Here is a 16,293-nt window from a genome sequence, read left to right as displayed (position 1 = left end):
CCCCATTGCATTCAGTGGGAATGCAAGACCCGCAACGGAAAGCCAAGTGTTATGACTTTTGCGGTGGAATCGCAGTGATTCTGCCGCAAAATTCGCAACTCAGAAAAAAAAATAATTCATACTTACTTAGAACTCCCTGCTTCTTCCTGCAGTCCGGCCTCCTGAGATGATGTTTCATCCAATGTGACCGCTGCAGGCAATCACAGGCTGCAGCGGTCACATGGCCTGCGCTTTCATTTTAGGAGGCCGGACTATGCACAGAAGAGAAGGAGGAGGTAAGAATAAATGTTGTATTTTTTCCAGAACTGCTTTCCGCAGCGGAAATTCTGCCCAAATAACCGCACCATGACATTTCCAGGTTGGTTACACTGTGCAGTTTTAATGCAGCGTATCCGACCCATGGGAACCCGGCCTAATGGTATGTGCCGTTGAGACTGATTAGCTGCAGATTTTCTGCAATTAATTTCATTGCAGAAAATCTGCAGCATATCACAGTGGCAGCAAAGTGGATGAGATTTGAACAAATCTCATCCACATGCTGCAGAAAAAAATTAGCCGAGAATCCGTTCTTAAATTGACCTGCGGTACAGATTTTTAATCGTTTCACATTTGTTGAGGTTTTTCCCCGTTGAGTTTATTTGAGCAGTGCAAAAACTGCGATTACACTGCAAAAATTACTTTCTTGTTTAAAATTAATTTAAAACTCTATACTTACTTCCATGGCGTTGTCGTAGTGATGGCTTCTTGTTCCCCCGGTTGTTCTCCATTCAGCTGGCCTCCTGGGTTGACTTTTCATCCCATGTCACTGCTGGAGCCAATTACCGGCTGTAGTGGTCACATGGGCTGCAGCGTCATCGCAGAACAGAGGCAGGGAGCAGTGACACGCCACTATGGCAATGCCAGGGCAGGTTAATATTGAGTTTTTTTTCCTCTCTGCTTTCCGCAGCAGCGATTCCGGATGAAAATCTGCACCACAATTTCGTACAGACTTTTGGCCGGAATTTCCTGCAGGTTCTAAGCTTTTTTTTGCATCATATCCGACCTGAGTGAACTAAGGCCAAATGCACATGATGTGTATTACGTGCGGATTTGGAGCACCAATTTTCGTGCAGCAAATCCGCAGCGTAATACAGCACCAGCAAAGTAAATGAGATCTCAAGAAATCTCATCTACACGTTGTTTTTTTTTCTCCACGTAAATTGACCTGGGTGTATATCTTAAAATCTGCAGCATGTCAATTTGTCTAGCGTTTTTTGCTTGCGAATTGTATCTGACTAGTTTTTAAAAAAACTCACCAAAATCCACAGCATAAAAATGCACCGATCTCCGAATCAAAATGAAAAAAAAAACGCACATAAAAATGCATAGAAAAACCACACTATTAGGCTGAGTTCACACGGGGCGGACACGCTGCATAATAGCACGCAACATAACTGCCCTGTTAGCCGCAGGGAATTCCAGGTCGAAAATTGCATCAAACGGTGGTACAGTTTTTCGTCCGAAATGTCCGCTGCAGAAAACTGCAGCACTTGCAAGCAGGCATAGGCCACAGTAGGCCCTGTGATGAAGTTTCATCCCAGGGGGCCGCGCTGGAGGGAGGAACACAGACTCCTGGGTGAGTATAAGATTTTATTTTTCTGAGTTTGCGTTTTTTTGTGACAGAATCGCTGCAAACCCATTGCCAAAAAATGCAACAACTGCTATTTGTTTTACCTCCTCATTGAATTCAATGGGGAAAACCCACATCAAATAAGCAGCATTTACTCAAATACAATTGACATGCAGCGGAATAAAATTCTGCACCGCTGGTCAATTTCTCAGTATTTTTTTCGCTCAGTATTTATGCAGCTTGTGAATGAGATTTGTTTTATCTCATCCATTTTGCTGTTACTGTATTTACTGCGGATTTGCCACAACTTATTCCGTTGCGGAAAATCTGCAGTATCCCCTTAAGGGGGATTTTACCCTCGGGGGTACCTGCGTTTACCTACGGTTTTTATGCCCAACGTATGCATTTAGCCTAATACGTTGCATATTTTGCTGCAGAAAATATGCAGCAAAACCGCAGGAAACTGCAGGAATTTTGCAGGTAAAAACTCACCAGAAGGTTTTTTTGGTGCAGTTTTTACGTTTTGCTGCATAAATAGCTGCATTTTCATGCTACAGGTTTTGCTGCATATTTATTTAGAACTACAGGGATAGAATTCGCAAGCGGAATTGCGAGATAAATTGACATGCTGTGGTTTCGATAATACGCACCACAGTTTAATTTACACCCCCGAAAAATACCGCAGCATGGACACGGGATTACCTGGAACTTCTTAGTCTTTGCTGGTACTGTATAACTCTGCGGTTTTGCTGCACATTGATACGCGCAACAAAACTGCACGTAATATGCAACATGTGCATTAAGCCTAAGGTTGGGTTCCAGGGTTGCCAACCTCCACTTCATACATTTCTGGACAACTGAGCTAAAAATCACGAACATACCAACATTTTTACAGATACATTACAAAATCATTGAATGTGCACTGTGCAGTGTGCTAGGAGTGACTCACCAATCACAGCCACGCTTGTAGCTTTCCCACGGTAACTTAGGTGATGTTTTCTCTGATTAGTCGCTCAGTTTCCCTTTTTTTCTCCATCCGGCCCAGACTGCTGTGACGACTTATTCCAGCCACGACTCGTCTCTGCAGAATTTGACACACAGACATGTTGGTTTCTCGCTTTTCAAGCATCCTCCCCACCTATACCCCATCCTCTAAACTCGTAATCCACAGTGCCCCAGACAGTAATAATGATCCCTCACTGCTCAACACAATAAAAGTGTCCCTACGTAACCGTGCCCCCTGTAGATAGCACCACACACACCTCCCCGTTGTAAATAGCGCCACACAGCCCCCCTTGTAGAAAGCTTCACACATCCCCCTTGTAGTTAGTGCCACACAGCCCCCCTTGTAGATAGCACCACACAGCCCCCCTTGTAGATAGCACCACACAGCCCCCCTTGTAGATAGCGCCACACAGCCCCCCTTGTAGATAGCACCACACAGCCCCCCTGAATATAGTGCCACACTGCCCCCCTTGTAGCTAGCGCCACACGGCCCCCCTTGTAAATAGCGCCACACAGCCCCCTTTGTAGATAGCGCCACACAGCTCCCCCTTGTATATAGCACCACACAGCCCCCCTTGTATATAGCAGCACACAGACCCCCTTGTATATATTGCCACACAGCCCCTTGTAAATAGCGGCACACCGCCCCCCCCCCCCCCCCCTTGTAAATAGCGCCACACAAACCACCTTGTAAATAATGGCACACAGCCTGCCTTGTAAATAGCGGCACACAGCCCCCTTGTATATAGCGCAACACAGCCCCTTGTAAATAGCGGCACATAGCCACTCCTTGTAAATATCCACACACAGCCCCCCCTTGTAAATAGCGCTACACAGCCTCCTTGTAGAAAGGGCCATACAGCCCCCCTTGTAGATAGTGCCACACAGCCCCCTTGTAGATAATGCCACACAGCCGCCCTTGTAGATAGTGCCACACACAGCCTGCTGCCCCCCTGTAGATAGCGCCACACTTCCCCCTTGTAAATAGCGTCACACTTCCCCCTTGTAAATAGTGCCACACTCCCCCCTTTGTAAATAGTGCCACACTCCCCCCCTTGTACTTAGCGCCACACTGTAAACAGAGCGGAGAACGGCAGCCTACCGGTACCACTTTCCGCTCTGCATTACGTGACTCACCGGAGGAGCCGAGGAGGTCATACGCCGCAGGCAGCGGTTGAGTTCCTTCTGACTAGGGTCGGTGATGGCCCGAGAGTGGACCAGTCCAGTCACCTGATCTGAGTCACCTGACCTCATGTCGCTGACGTGAGGTCAGGTGACAGGTCAGGTGACTGGATTGATCACTCCTGGCACTGACCTCACTTTGCAGTGGTCTGCATATTTTCAGATTCCGTGGAATCTGAAAATATGCCTGGCTGCGGCCTACTCTATCTTTGCACTGAGCATGTACACTTTGGCGCATGCGCAGTGTAAAGTTCCAGGAGAAAAAATAAAAATCCCGGACGGTGATTTTTTCCTGCTACGGACGGCAGAAAGAAAACACCCGTTCTTGTGGACTGTCCGTAAATTTACGGACGGTTGGCAACCCTATTGGGTTCCCGCAGTGCAGATTTGATGCAGATTTTGAATTCGTGTTTTTTTTTTAGCCAAAACCAGAATTGGATCCAGGATAAGGCCTTTCTTTATATATTTCTTCTGTTTTTGGCTAAAAAAAACTGTATGCAAAATCTGGAGCAAATTGCACTGTGGGAACCCAGCCTAAAAGTTCCTATGCAAGCTTTTTTGCAGTAACTTAACAATGTTTTCTAAAACTGGGTTCCCACGTAGCGTAAACGATGCAAAATTTTTGCAACGGAATTCTATATGGAAATTTTGCAGCATTTACAGTAGCAGCAAAGTGAATGAGATTTTAGAAAGTCTCATGCCCACACTGCGGGGGAAAAAAATGCAGAAAAGTCATGCGGAAAGTGTTTGATTCCGCAGCATGTCAATTTATGCTGCGGGTTTTGTGCACAGATGTTGCGTGTTTGGCCCATAGACTTCAATGGGTAGCATAAATTCCGCAATAGATTTGTTTTGTTGTGGTTTTCACAGCGTTTATGCAGCGGAAACACAGTAAAAACCGATGGAAATGTGCAGGTGCACATATACTTTGCTATAACAAATGTTTAAGGGCTTGTCCACACGTAACGGAATTGTTGCGTATTTTCCGTAATTGCGGACGGAAATTATGCAGCGGAATACAGTAGAAGCATAGTGGGTGAGATTTAACAAATCTCATCGATATGCTGCGTAAAATTTCCAAGCAGAAATTGACCTGCAGTGCGTATTTCTCATTCTGCAGCATGTCAATTCCTGCTGCGGAAAGTGGACTGAATTGCTGTGTTTTTCAGAGGAGATGTCTCCATCTCCTAGCATTGAAAAACACGCAGCAAAATCCGCACCATTTTCTGCAGTAAAAAAAAAAACGCAGGAAATGGTGCTGTTTTTCAGCAGCGGCATTTCTGCTAGTTTCTACTGAACTGCTGCAGAAATTTTCTGCAGCAATTCCATTATGTGTGGACAAGCCCTAACCCAAAGGTTCCGAACGCACACAGCATGTTAAAGGCGGATGCACTGCGTCTAACTACGCAGCATATTCGCCCTGAACACCGCAGGGAATGCCGTCCAAAAACCCGCACCACACTGTGGTGCGTTATTTCGGGCGTACATTCTGCTGCGTAAATTAGTGCATATACTTACCCCCTCCCTCCTCTGACGTCCGCTCTGGAATCCCTGGATGACATTGCAGGCCATTTGACGCCACAGCCTGTCACTAACTGCAGCGGTCACATGGCCTGAAACATTATCCAGGGAGGCCAGACTGGAGAAGAAGCAGGGAACTCTGGATAAGTATAACCTTACTTTATTATTTTTTACTTGCAATTTGTGTGGCGGAATCGCAGTGATTCCGCTGCAAATATTGCAACACACACCACTTTGTTGCGGGTTTAAGCACCACAGACAGAGAGCGCTGCAGAACCACCAGTCTGTGTGTGTTCTCGCAGGAGAGAACACAGCGCAAGCCGCCTTCACACTGTCCGTAGCTGATTGGACAGAGCGAAGACATCACATCCCCTTGCCATTTAGTTAGTTAGAAACGCCCCATTGACAGTCCAGGGACTTATTTACATATTGGGCGCCAAATATAACGGCACCGATATGTAAATAACGAAGGAAGATAGGAAAAAAATGTAAAGTGCCCCAGGGTTTGTTCAGCCCTCCCCATTACATTCTGCACATGTCTGGGGAGGTGAAAGGTTCTATTTAATCACTGGGACTTTTGATTTTTTTTATGCTGATAACCATAATTTTCATTAACTTGGCATGCGGTTTACCTGGTAATCCAACACACATCTTTGTACGGTATGTGGTGAATGCATTTGCTAAAGTAGAAGATTTATATTGGACAAATTGTTTTGATTGTTGCAACTTGTAAGGGTATGTTCACACGCCCTATTTAGGGACGTAATTCAGGCGTTTTACGCCTGGAATTACGCTCAAAAAAGCGGCTCCAAAGCGTCGGCAAACATCTGCCCATTGAATTCAATAGGTCTTACGATGTTCTGTGCAGACGGCTGCCTCAAAGAAGTGCATGTCGCTTCTTGGGACTTAATTGGAGCCGTTTTTCATTGACTCCATTGAAAAACAGCTCCAATTACGTCCGTAATGGACGCTGCGAAAAACGCGAGTACTTGCAATTACATCTGAAATTTAGGAGCTGTTTTCGCCTGAAAACAACTCCGTAATTTCAGACGTAATTGGCGTTGCTGTGTGAACATACCGTCAGAGCAAACAAAAATATGTCTGTCTAAACCTCGCCAAAAACAACGAGTTTGGCTTGCCTAAGACTTTTCCTTCTGAACCAGTAACATAGCTGGCAGGGGGCAGTGGCCCCAGGCCCACTGCGATGCTGGAGCCCAGGGACGGTCCCCCAGCAGTGGTGTGTCCCGGTTTCAACTGTATGGCGGTTCACACTGGGCGGATACGCTCCGTAAAAGCGCGCAGAGTATCCGTCCTGTGCGCCGCAGGGAATTCCTGTGGTGCAGTTTTTTGCCCGGATTGTCTGCTGCAGAAAATTGCAGCACTTAGCATGTTTAATCCCGAAAGACCGCTGCAGCCAGTGATTGGCTGCAGCGGTGGTCACATGGGATGAAGTGTCATCCCGTTATACTGTATGGGGCAGCTTTGGGGGCATTCTACTGCATGAGGCAGCTAAGGGGACATTATAATGTATGATGACAGCTGTGGGGCATTATACCGCATGAGGGCAGCTATGGGGGTATTATACTGTATAGGGCAGCTATGGGGGCATTATACTGTATGGGGCAGCTTTGGAGCATTATACTGTATGGGGCAGCTGTGGGGGAATTATACTGTATGTGGGCAGCTATGGAGCATTATACTGTGTGGGGGTAGCTATGGGGCATTACACTGTGTGGGGGCAATTATGGGGGCATTATACTGTGTGGGGGCAGCTGTGGGGGCAGCTATGGGGGCATTATATCTGTCACAATGGTGACAGACGGAAACCATAAGGCTGGGTTCACACGACCATGTTACGTCCGTAATGGACGGAATGTATTTCGGCCACAAGTCCCGGACCGAACACACTGCAGGGAGCCGGGCTCCTAGCATCATAGTTATGTACGACGCTAGGAGTCCCTGCCTCTCCGTGGAACTACTGTCCCGTACTGAAAACATGATTACAGTACGGGACAGTTGTCCTGCAGCGAGGCAGGGACTCCTAGCATCGTACATAACTATGATGCTAGGAGCCCGGCTCCCTGCAGTGTGTTCGGTCCGGGACTTGCGGCCGAAATACGTTCCGTCCATTACGGACGTAACATGGTCGTGTGAACCCAGCCTTAGCTAGGTTTCCTGTCACCATTGAGTTCAATGGTGAGGGAAACGGAAGCTGAGGTTTTCGTTTGCCTTTCCGCTGAGGGGTTAACCCGACGAAAACCTCCAACGGCCTTAGCTGGGTTTCTCCCCAGCTCTTACACTGTCCGTAGAAGTGACACGCCCCCTTGCCAGTTCGGGAGACAAAGTACAAGACTGATCTCTCAGAAGAGCTGAAGAGATGAGAGCGCGCATGCGCGTTCTCCTCTCCAGAGCTCTGTCCGTAGCACTGACACGCCCCCTTGCCTGTTCGGGTGAAAAGACTGCAATCGCACACTCTCTCTCCTGCTGTGGCAGTGTCACAGCCATAGTTATACGCCCGCTTGCCAGTACGCTCCCCGTTAACTGTTCAGGGGGTTATTTAAATATCGGGCGCCAAATATAACGGCACCGATATCTAAATAACGGAGGAGGGTAGATTTTTTTTTTAAAGTGCCCCAGGGTTTGTGCAGCCCTCCCCATTACATGCTGAACTCAGCTGCACATGCATGGGGAGGTGAAAGGTTCTCTTTAAAGTAACATTCTGTAAAGAGTTATTGGTCTTGATAAAGTTTTTCATTCATGTCATTTTTTTCTTTGTCATGCATAGGTTGTGGCCAATGACACAGATTTTGTAAGCGACTGTTGTTCAGTTGCCTATGTGACTATTGATCTAATAGACATAAATGATCACACTCCAGAGTTTGCTAATGCAACATATAAACTTATGATTTATGAACACAGTTCTATTGGATCAGTTCTTGCGACAATTACAGTAAGTAAATTAGAAACTGACATTCCATTTATTGGTAAAATGGAAAGTTATTTATTTTTATTAATGTTGTATTGTTAAATAGATATGTGTTATTTTACATCAAACATCTTTCAAACCTCAAACATTTTGTACTAATCGAATAAAAAGAGCTAAAACCCAAACATTTTTACACTGTTTCATTGAAAAAAATATTAAAGAAGTTTGTTCTGAATAAAATATATTAGAAGTAGCGGTGGTCTGGGGTCTTCCTTGCAATGAAACTGTTTTAAAGGAGTTTTCCAGTTTCAGCAAAGAAAGTTTATTTATTGTATAATAAAAAGTTATTCGGCTTTCTACTATATTTTCTGTATCGATTCCTACAGGTTCCAAGATCTGTACTTGCTGTCATTCTTTAGGATTCTTCATTGTTTACTGCCAGTAGATAAAACTGTGTCCTGGTCATGTGATAGACACACAGGCGCATGGCTCGTTACAAGAAAGAGTTTTGATACACGTACTGCAACTGTTACGAGCTGTGCACCTGTGTGTCCATCTCCATCACATGACCAGAATAGATTTTTATCCATTGGAAGTCAACAATGAAAGTTTGAACTCAACGACTGCAACCAGAGAGCTTGAAAACCGCAAGGAATTGATACAAAATGAATACGTTTTATTTGCAGAGAAACAGTAATATCCCTTTAAAGTAAAAATAATATTTAGAATAGAAAATGTCTTGCTGTATATTACCATGACACTAGGGTATTTGATTACCTATGTGCTTTTATTTTTTAGGCAACTGACCCTGACTCTGGAGATTATGGAAAGATTACATATTCTTTATTGCCAGAATCCATGTAAGTGTATCAAGATATACAAGAATATATAAAGGGAAGTATTGTAAATTAATAAATAATCAGTCACCCTAAATGCTAAAACAAAGTGTCAGTAGCGCACGTGTGATCGCTTTTGCTGCTTTGTTTCTGTTTGGTGTTCATCAGAAAGTGGAGCGAGTGGTGTACGGGCTCAGTAGACAGTCTATGAGTCCGTACTGGCTCTTTAAAGAGGCTCTGTCACCAGATTTTGCAACCCCTATCTGCTATTGCAGCAGATAGGCGCTGCAATGTAGATTACAGCAACGTTTTTATTTTTAAAAAACGAGCATTTTTGGCCAAGTTATGACCATTTTTGTATTTATGCAAATGAGGCTTGCAAAAGTACAACTGGGCGTGTTGAAAAGTAAAAGTACAACTGGGCGTGTATTATGTGCGTACATCGGGGCGTGTTTACTACTTTTACTAGCTGGGCGCTCTGATGAGAAGTATCATCCACTTCTCTTCAGAACGCCCAGCTTCTGGCAGTGCAGATCTGTGACGTCACTCACAGGTCCTGCATCGTGTCGGCCACATCGGCACCAGAGGCTACAGTTGATTCTGCAGCAGCATCAGCGTTTGCAGGTAAGTAGCTACATCGATTTACCTGCAAACGCCGATGCTGCTGCAGAATCATCTGTAGCCTCTGGTGCCGATGTGTCCTCGCTCGTCTGACACGATGCAGGACCTGGGGAAGTGACGTCACAGCGTGATCTCTCGAGAACACGGCTGTGTCTGCACTGCCAGAAGCTGGGCGTTCTGAAGAGAAGTGGATGATACTTCTATACACAACGCCCAGCTAGTAAAAGCAGTAAACACGCCCCGATGTACGCACATAATACACGCCCAGTTGTACTTTTACTGTAAACACGCCCAGTTGTACTTTTGCAAGCCTCATTTGCATAAATCCAAAAATGGTCATAACTTGGCCGAAAATGCTCGTTTTTTAAAAATAAAAACGTTACTGTAATCTACATTGCAGCGCCTATCTGCTGCAATAGCAGATAGGGGTTGCAAAATCTGGTGACAGAGCCTCTTTAAGAGCAGGAGGGTCAGCGTACACTAGGAAGTGCAGGAGGGGAGCAGCAACGATGGAGAGTCCGGCCAGCACGGAGTAATGAAAGAAGCCGCGGAGAGGTAGGTATACGGCAGCCGGGGTGAGCGGCAAATTGAATTTGTTGATGCATTTAATGTTATATTTCGGATGGTAATTATTATCCCCTTAAAGGGTAACTAAGCCTTCAGAAAACTTCTGACATATCATAGTGACGTCAGAAGTTTTGATTGGTGGGGGTCCGAGCACTGAGACCCCCCCCAATCGCTAGAACAATGCTCGTGTGAGCCCTCTGCCGCTTCGTGACTGTTCGGCTTTTTCCGGAAATAAATGTATCGTGTAAGGACTCAATAGAAAGTCTATGAGCCGGTACTCCGATACATCCTTCCCTAGGGGACCAATAAATGTATCTAATGTATACAATAAATGTATCGCAGTGCATTGTCCTTTTTACAGGCTTCTGTTAAGCCCTGCCACAGGCAGAGTGAAGACAGTCCTGGGTCCTTCATTAGGCCCCTGGGCTGCCATGAAAACCATCAGCACAACATGATCGCATCGTGGGGGGCAGATGAATTGTCGGAGGGGGCCGTCCCCTCTTTATAACGCCTCACAAGCTGCGGGCGCGATTAACTGCAGCATTTGAGGGGTTAAATGGCCAGTTACAGCGCGAACGCTGTTCCTGGCAGTTAGTGCCGGGTGTCAGCTGTAAAATACAGCTGACAATTGCACTGTATGGAGCGCGCTTAGCCAGTGAGTGCGCTCCATACATCACCCCCCACACCATGACGTGCACTTACGTCATGGTGAGTGAAGGGGCTAAAAGTAGCATCTTGATTGTAGAAATCACTGTATGCAGGCAGTAGCTCTGGTAACTACATTTCCTTTTCCAGGAACCATATAGGGCGGTGTGGCCAGATCTCATCTGGCAGAAACTATTGTTAGAATGGGAACACACTAGGCGTAAACACTGAAGATTTTCCGCAACGGATGTAATTGCGTAAAATCACCAGAGTGGTACAGTAGCAGCAGAATGGATAAGATTTGAACAAATCTCACCCACACACAGCGGAAAAATTCAGCTGAAAAAATAAATTGTCCTGTGGTGCGGTTTTTTAAGCCGCAGACTGTCAATTTATCTTGCGGAATTGTTGCCCTTCTGTTGTGGGTTTTCCCCTTTGAATTCAATGGGGCGGTAAAACCTGCGACAAAGAGGATGTGTAGTGACTTGTAGCGGAAACACTGCGATTCCGCCGCAAAAATCGCAAGTGAGTGAAAAAAAAATCTATTTTATATATGAAATTAATAAAAAAGCTTATACTTACCCCCTGCCGTAGTCCTAGGGACGCGATCCTCTATTCTAAATGCAGCGGTCACATGGACTACAGCGTCATCCCAAGAGGGCGGGCTATGCTCAGTAGAGAGGGATGCATCGCCATGACTACAGCCAGGGTAAGAGTAAATTTTTTTTTCATTCCTGCAGGATTTCCGCATTGAACATGCCACCCTAAAAACTAAATTCCCTACAGCTTCCAGGACGGATACGCTGTGTACTTTTACAGAGCGTATCCGTCCTGTGTGTTCGTACCTGATAACGGGGTCCTTCAGCTGCCGGTGTGGTGTACTTTGCTTGAATTTCTGAATGGAGCCTCAAACGCAAATGTGAAGGCACAGGAAAATACAGGAGAGGCTGCAGATGGCCCTTTGGAACAGCAATATGCATGTCAGAGGTGTACACAGAAATGATAGGAACCGATGGTGAAACCTAGAATGAATCCCATCCCTCACTAGGGCTCCAAAAAAATGTACTACTTTTTAATTGAGGTAATGACAACAGTAATTTCATAACAGATCTTTATAGGGGTTGACACAACGGCTTTAAGAAATAAGGGGATCACTATTAATACTGACATACAGTGCGAGTGGTGTGCCAGGATTTCAGCCCTGTACAACAGATTAATTTACAAGGCACACGCCCCGTCGATATATAATTCATACTTACCCCGGTGTAAGCTAAAAAAAAAAAGCTAGTGAACTGCTATTGAACTCAATGGGAGATGTAAAATCTCATCCAGTGAGCTGCCTCTAGTGGCGGTTGCAGGAAAAGCTATCACAGTGTCATGAAGCAGAAGAATTTCAGTGCTGGGTCCCCATCTCACCACCAGCTCTATAGCAGTTGCATCACCAGTCTCTATGGTAGGTTCCTATACATTGGCCCTATAGCAGTCGTATGGCCTCTATTTATAGTGGGTTGCTATGCAATGTTCCTACATACATCCCAACTTTCAAGTATCGCAAAGAGGGACAACTGGTGCAGCGCACGTGTCTTGTCCATGGCCGCGAGCCATCAGGCTCACTCACCTCCTGATGGCTGCAGCCATGGGTCTGCCAGCGCTGGCCCCAATCTCCTCCTCAGGAGACGCCAGTGCTCACTTCCGCTTACCTCGGCCGGGTCCCGTAGGGTGCGCGCCCGCCCGTGCCCACATAAAGGGCCAGTGCGTTCACCTGACATTAATGTCAAAATTAGCCCATGAGTACCCTGGACTATAAGAAGGGCTCAGCCCCTTCCTCCTATGCCTGAGCATTGTCGTACCCAAAGTTTGTCTAAGCAAATGGTCTCCTAGTGTTTCCCAGTTCCCAGTGTTCCCCGTTCCTGTACCTGTATCCCGTGCTATCCTGGTTAAGTGCCTTGCTGAGCTGAAGTCGTGCTGTGCTATATGCCACGCCTGTCCTGCTACACCACGCCTGATGTCTGCCACGGGCGAATCTTATCTGGGAGAGACAAGGACCAGGGACCTGAGACTTCCAGGGGTTCCTCCGGACATTTTGCACGGTGTTTGAGGAGCCTGGACGAGCCTCGTCTGCAGCCGCCTCCTTGCTGAACCTACGCCAAGGAGACACCTCCGTGGGGAGTATGCCATCCACTTCCACACCCTGGCGGGAGAACTGTTTTGGAACAATGAGGCCCTGATGGCTACATTCTGGCAGGGACTGTCTCCTAAGATTAGCAGACACGAGGAGAAGAGAACCTCCTCAATTTCTCCCTGACGTGAGGGTCTGGCTGTCCTCCAGGAATATAAGACTGAGGGTGCCATCATACAAATTTGCTCCCTGGTTCCTTGGACCCTTCGAGATCCTACAGCAGATCAATCCTGTCGCCTACAAGGTTCGGCTGCCTCCTACCCTCAAGATCCCCAACTCCTTCCATATCTCTCTCCTGAAGCTGGTAGTTCTGAACTGCTATACCAAGACTCCTAGCCCTGCGGTTGCCTCCAGCGGTCCTTCAGAGACCTTCGAGGTTAAGGAGATCTTGGACACTAAGAAAGTAAGAGGTAAAACTTTTTATTTGGTGGATTGGAGGGGGTTTGGTCCCAAGAGGAGGGGGCGTAAGAGGGGGAATACTGTCATGTCCATGGCCGCGGGCCGTCAGGCTCACTCACCTCCTGACGTCCGCAGCCATGGGGCTGCGAGCGCTGGCCTCAGGAGATGCAAGCGCTCACTCCGCTTACCTCGGCCGGGTCCCGTAGGGTGCGCACGCTCCTGCCCACTCTTAAAGGGCCAGCACGCACACCTGAAGTTAATGTCAAAATTAGCCCATGAGTACCTTGGACTATAAGAAGGTCTCAGCCCCTCCCTCCCATGCCTGAATGTTGTTGTCGTACCCAAAGTTTGTCTAAGCAAATGGTCTCCTAGTGTTTCCCAGTTCCCAGTGTTCCCCGTTCCTGTACCTGTATCCTGTGCTATCCTGGTTAAGTGCCGTGCTGAGCTGAAGTCGTCCTGTGCTATATACCACTCCTATCCTGCTATACCACGCCTGACGTCTGCCTGTCTCGCTACTATCCGAGCTGCCACAGGTACACTATACGAACTATAGACTGTGACCTGCATCCTGTTGGCCAGCTGCCATACCTTCAAGGCGGTACGGCCCAGTGGGTCCACGTACCCAACGTGACAATATGCTGAGGCCATGGACCCGCTGGTCGATCCAAGACCAAGATGACGTTACAAGAGATGTGGATAGATATGCTAGACCTCCGGTCTCTACAGAATCCAACGTGACAGTGTGTAGCAAATGTAGCAGTGTTTTCACTTTTAAGCCACACCCCTAACCCCGCCCAATCCCCGTTTATACAAACCCGGTTCAGCCCCCACAGTATCATGCTCACATAGTTCCTTCCCACAGTATAATGCCCCCTTAGAACCTCCACACAGTATAATGCCACTATAGCATCCCCGACCAGAGCTTCGGCAATGCTCTGCCCGGGGATTTCTCTCCAGTAGGAGCCCCTGACATCACTGTCCATATATCAATAGTGACGCCAGGGCCTTCTCCAGGAGCAGAATCCCCGGCCAGAGCGTAGGCAACCCTCTAGCCGGGGATTCCGCTCCAGGAGGAGCTCCTGACATCACTGTCTATATATGGACAGTGATGTTAGGAGCTTTAAGATGTCGGAATTTCCAGCCAGAGCGTCGGCAACGCTCTGGCCGGGGATTCACTCCTGGTGGAGCCACTGACGTCAGTGTCCTTATATGGACAGTGACGTCAAGGGCTTTTCCAAGTCAGGATTCCCCAGCCAGAGAGCTTACGCCTCTCTGGCCCGGGACTCCATAGTTGAATGCTGGAGGAGGGAGATGACGGTTCCCTGCTTCAGCATTATATTCCGCTGTATCTGAGTACGCAGATACAGTTAAAACCGGGACATACCAGCTGCCTCCTGGGACAGCGGGATACTTCCCGGAATCTGGGACTGTTCCACGGATGGTTGGGAGGTATGGTTACTTTAGAGGTAATATGGCTTGTCCCTATGGTAGGTTGCTATGCATTGGCCCAATAGCAGTCGTATGGCCTGTCTCTATTATAGGTTGCTATGTATTGACACTATAGCAGTCATATGTCCTGTCTCTATGGTACGTTGCAATGCATTGGCCGCAGCACATTCTGCCTGATATTTTATTACTCATAAAGCTCCAAGACAAACCAGTGACATCTGACCTCATGATAAGAAGTGAGAATTTACATTAGAAAGTATGGTTTTCACCAGTTTCTCTTTAATTTTCTTCTGGTAAGTCCCTTTTAACATTTAAAGGAACACGACTAATTGTAGATTATGGTCGCTATTAAATCCTGAACAATGAACGGCAATAGTAAAGAAAATTCATTAATATAAAACAATTTTAATGTATTTTGTTTCAGACTGAGCTTGTTTAAGGTAAATCCATCTACTGGAACAATCACAGTCGTGAATGAGGATCTTCTAGATCGAGAGCGCAGCCCTTTCTTTTATGCAACCTTAAAAGCACAGGATGGAATGAATGCTACTGGGACCACTTTTCTTGATATTGTGTTATTAGATATTAATGACTGTTTTCCAATACCAATAGGGGTATATAATATTTTTGTAAATGAAAACACTGAGAATTTCGAGATCCAGCTCCAGGTAAGAAACCAGATGAACACCTTTCAAAGTCACTTTGTTATATGCACTTTTTAATATTTGCTTATACAAATAAGTTATGCTCTTTTTAGGCGACCGATAATGATGAACCAGGAAATAATAACAGTGTGATTGAATACAAGATCCTACCCAGTGAATTCAGTGGGAATTTTAGCATTAATGTCACCACAGGGCTTATCACAAACCGTGGTCCATTGGATCGGGAAGCTATTGATATATCACAGAATGGACGCATTATACTGACCGTGAAACTATATGACCTGGGAGTTCCTTCTAATTCAAATGATGTTAATGTAACCGTCAATGTTGAGGTAATGTTTTTAAATTTTCTGAAATTAATGTAATGAAACTGGCAATGTTCATGTTATAGTGAGTTCCGATTTTGTTTGTTTTTCTATTTTATTTATTTTTTGTATTAAAATGGTTTTTCCCACTTTGAACTTTTTTCATCTGTCCCAAGTCCCGAGGAGTTTGTTTGGAACAGGGGTTAAGTAACGTATGTTTGCTGCCGCTCCATACAACTCTATGGAGGTTACGTAAACAGCTGAGTGAGCGCAGCCTCTATGACTACACTAGGACCCTCGTACTAGTGATTGCCGGGATCCCAGCAGGTTACAGATTCCTGTTATCAACTTAACGCACACTGTCATACATACACAGTGTTGTAA

At 46.3% G+C, this 16,293-nt stretch overlaps 1 protein-coding gene across 1 annotated transcript in view; it reads left to right on the top strand.

The window, feature by feature from the left end:
* Positions 1-16,293, top strand: part of CDHR2 (cadherin related family member 2) — a 129,712-nt gene that overhangs the window by 82,470 nt on the left and 30,949 nt on the right. The window contains exons 13-16 of the mRNA XM_075860051.1: positions 8,103-8,267; positions 9,042-9,103; positions 15,364-15,607; positions 15,697-15,936. Coding sequence (XP_075716166.1) covers positions 8,103-8,267; positions 9,042-9,103; positions 15,364-15,607; positions 15,697-15,936 — 711 coding nt within the window. The remainder of the gene's footprint in view (positions 1-8,102; positions 8,268-9,041; positions 9,104-15,363; positions 15,608-15,696; positions 15,937-16,293) is intronic.

Source organism: Rhinoderma darwinii, chromosome 3, assembly GCF_050947455.1.
Source record: "Rhinoderma darwinii isolate aRhiDar2 chromosome 3, aRhiDar2.hap1, whole genome shotgun sequence".
Classification (NCBI taxonomy): Eukaryota; Metazoa; Chordata; class Amphibia; order Anura; family Rhinodermatidae; genus Rhinoderma; species Rhinoderma darwinii.
The sequence above is the reverse complement of the archived record's forward strand: the minus strand, read 5'-3'. Positions and strand labels throughout refer to the sequence as shown.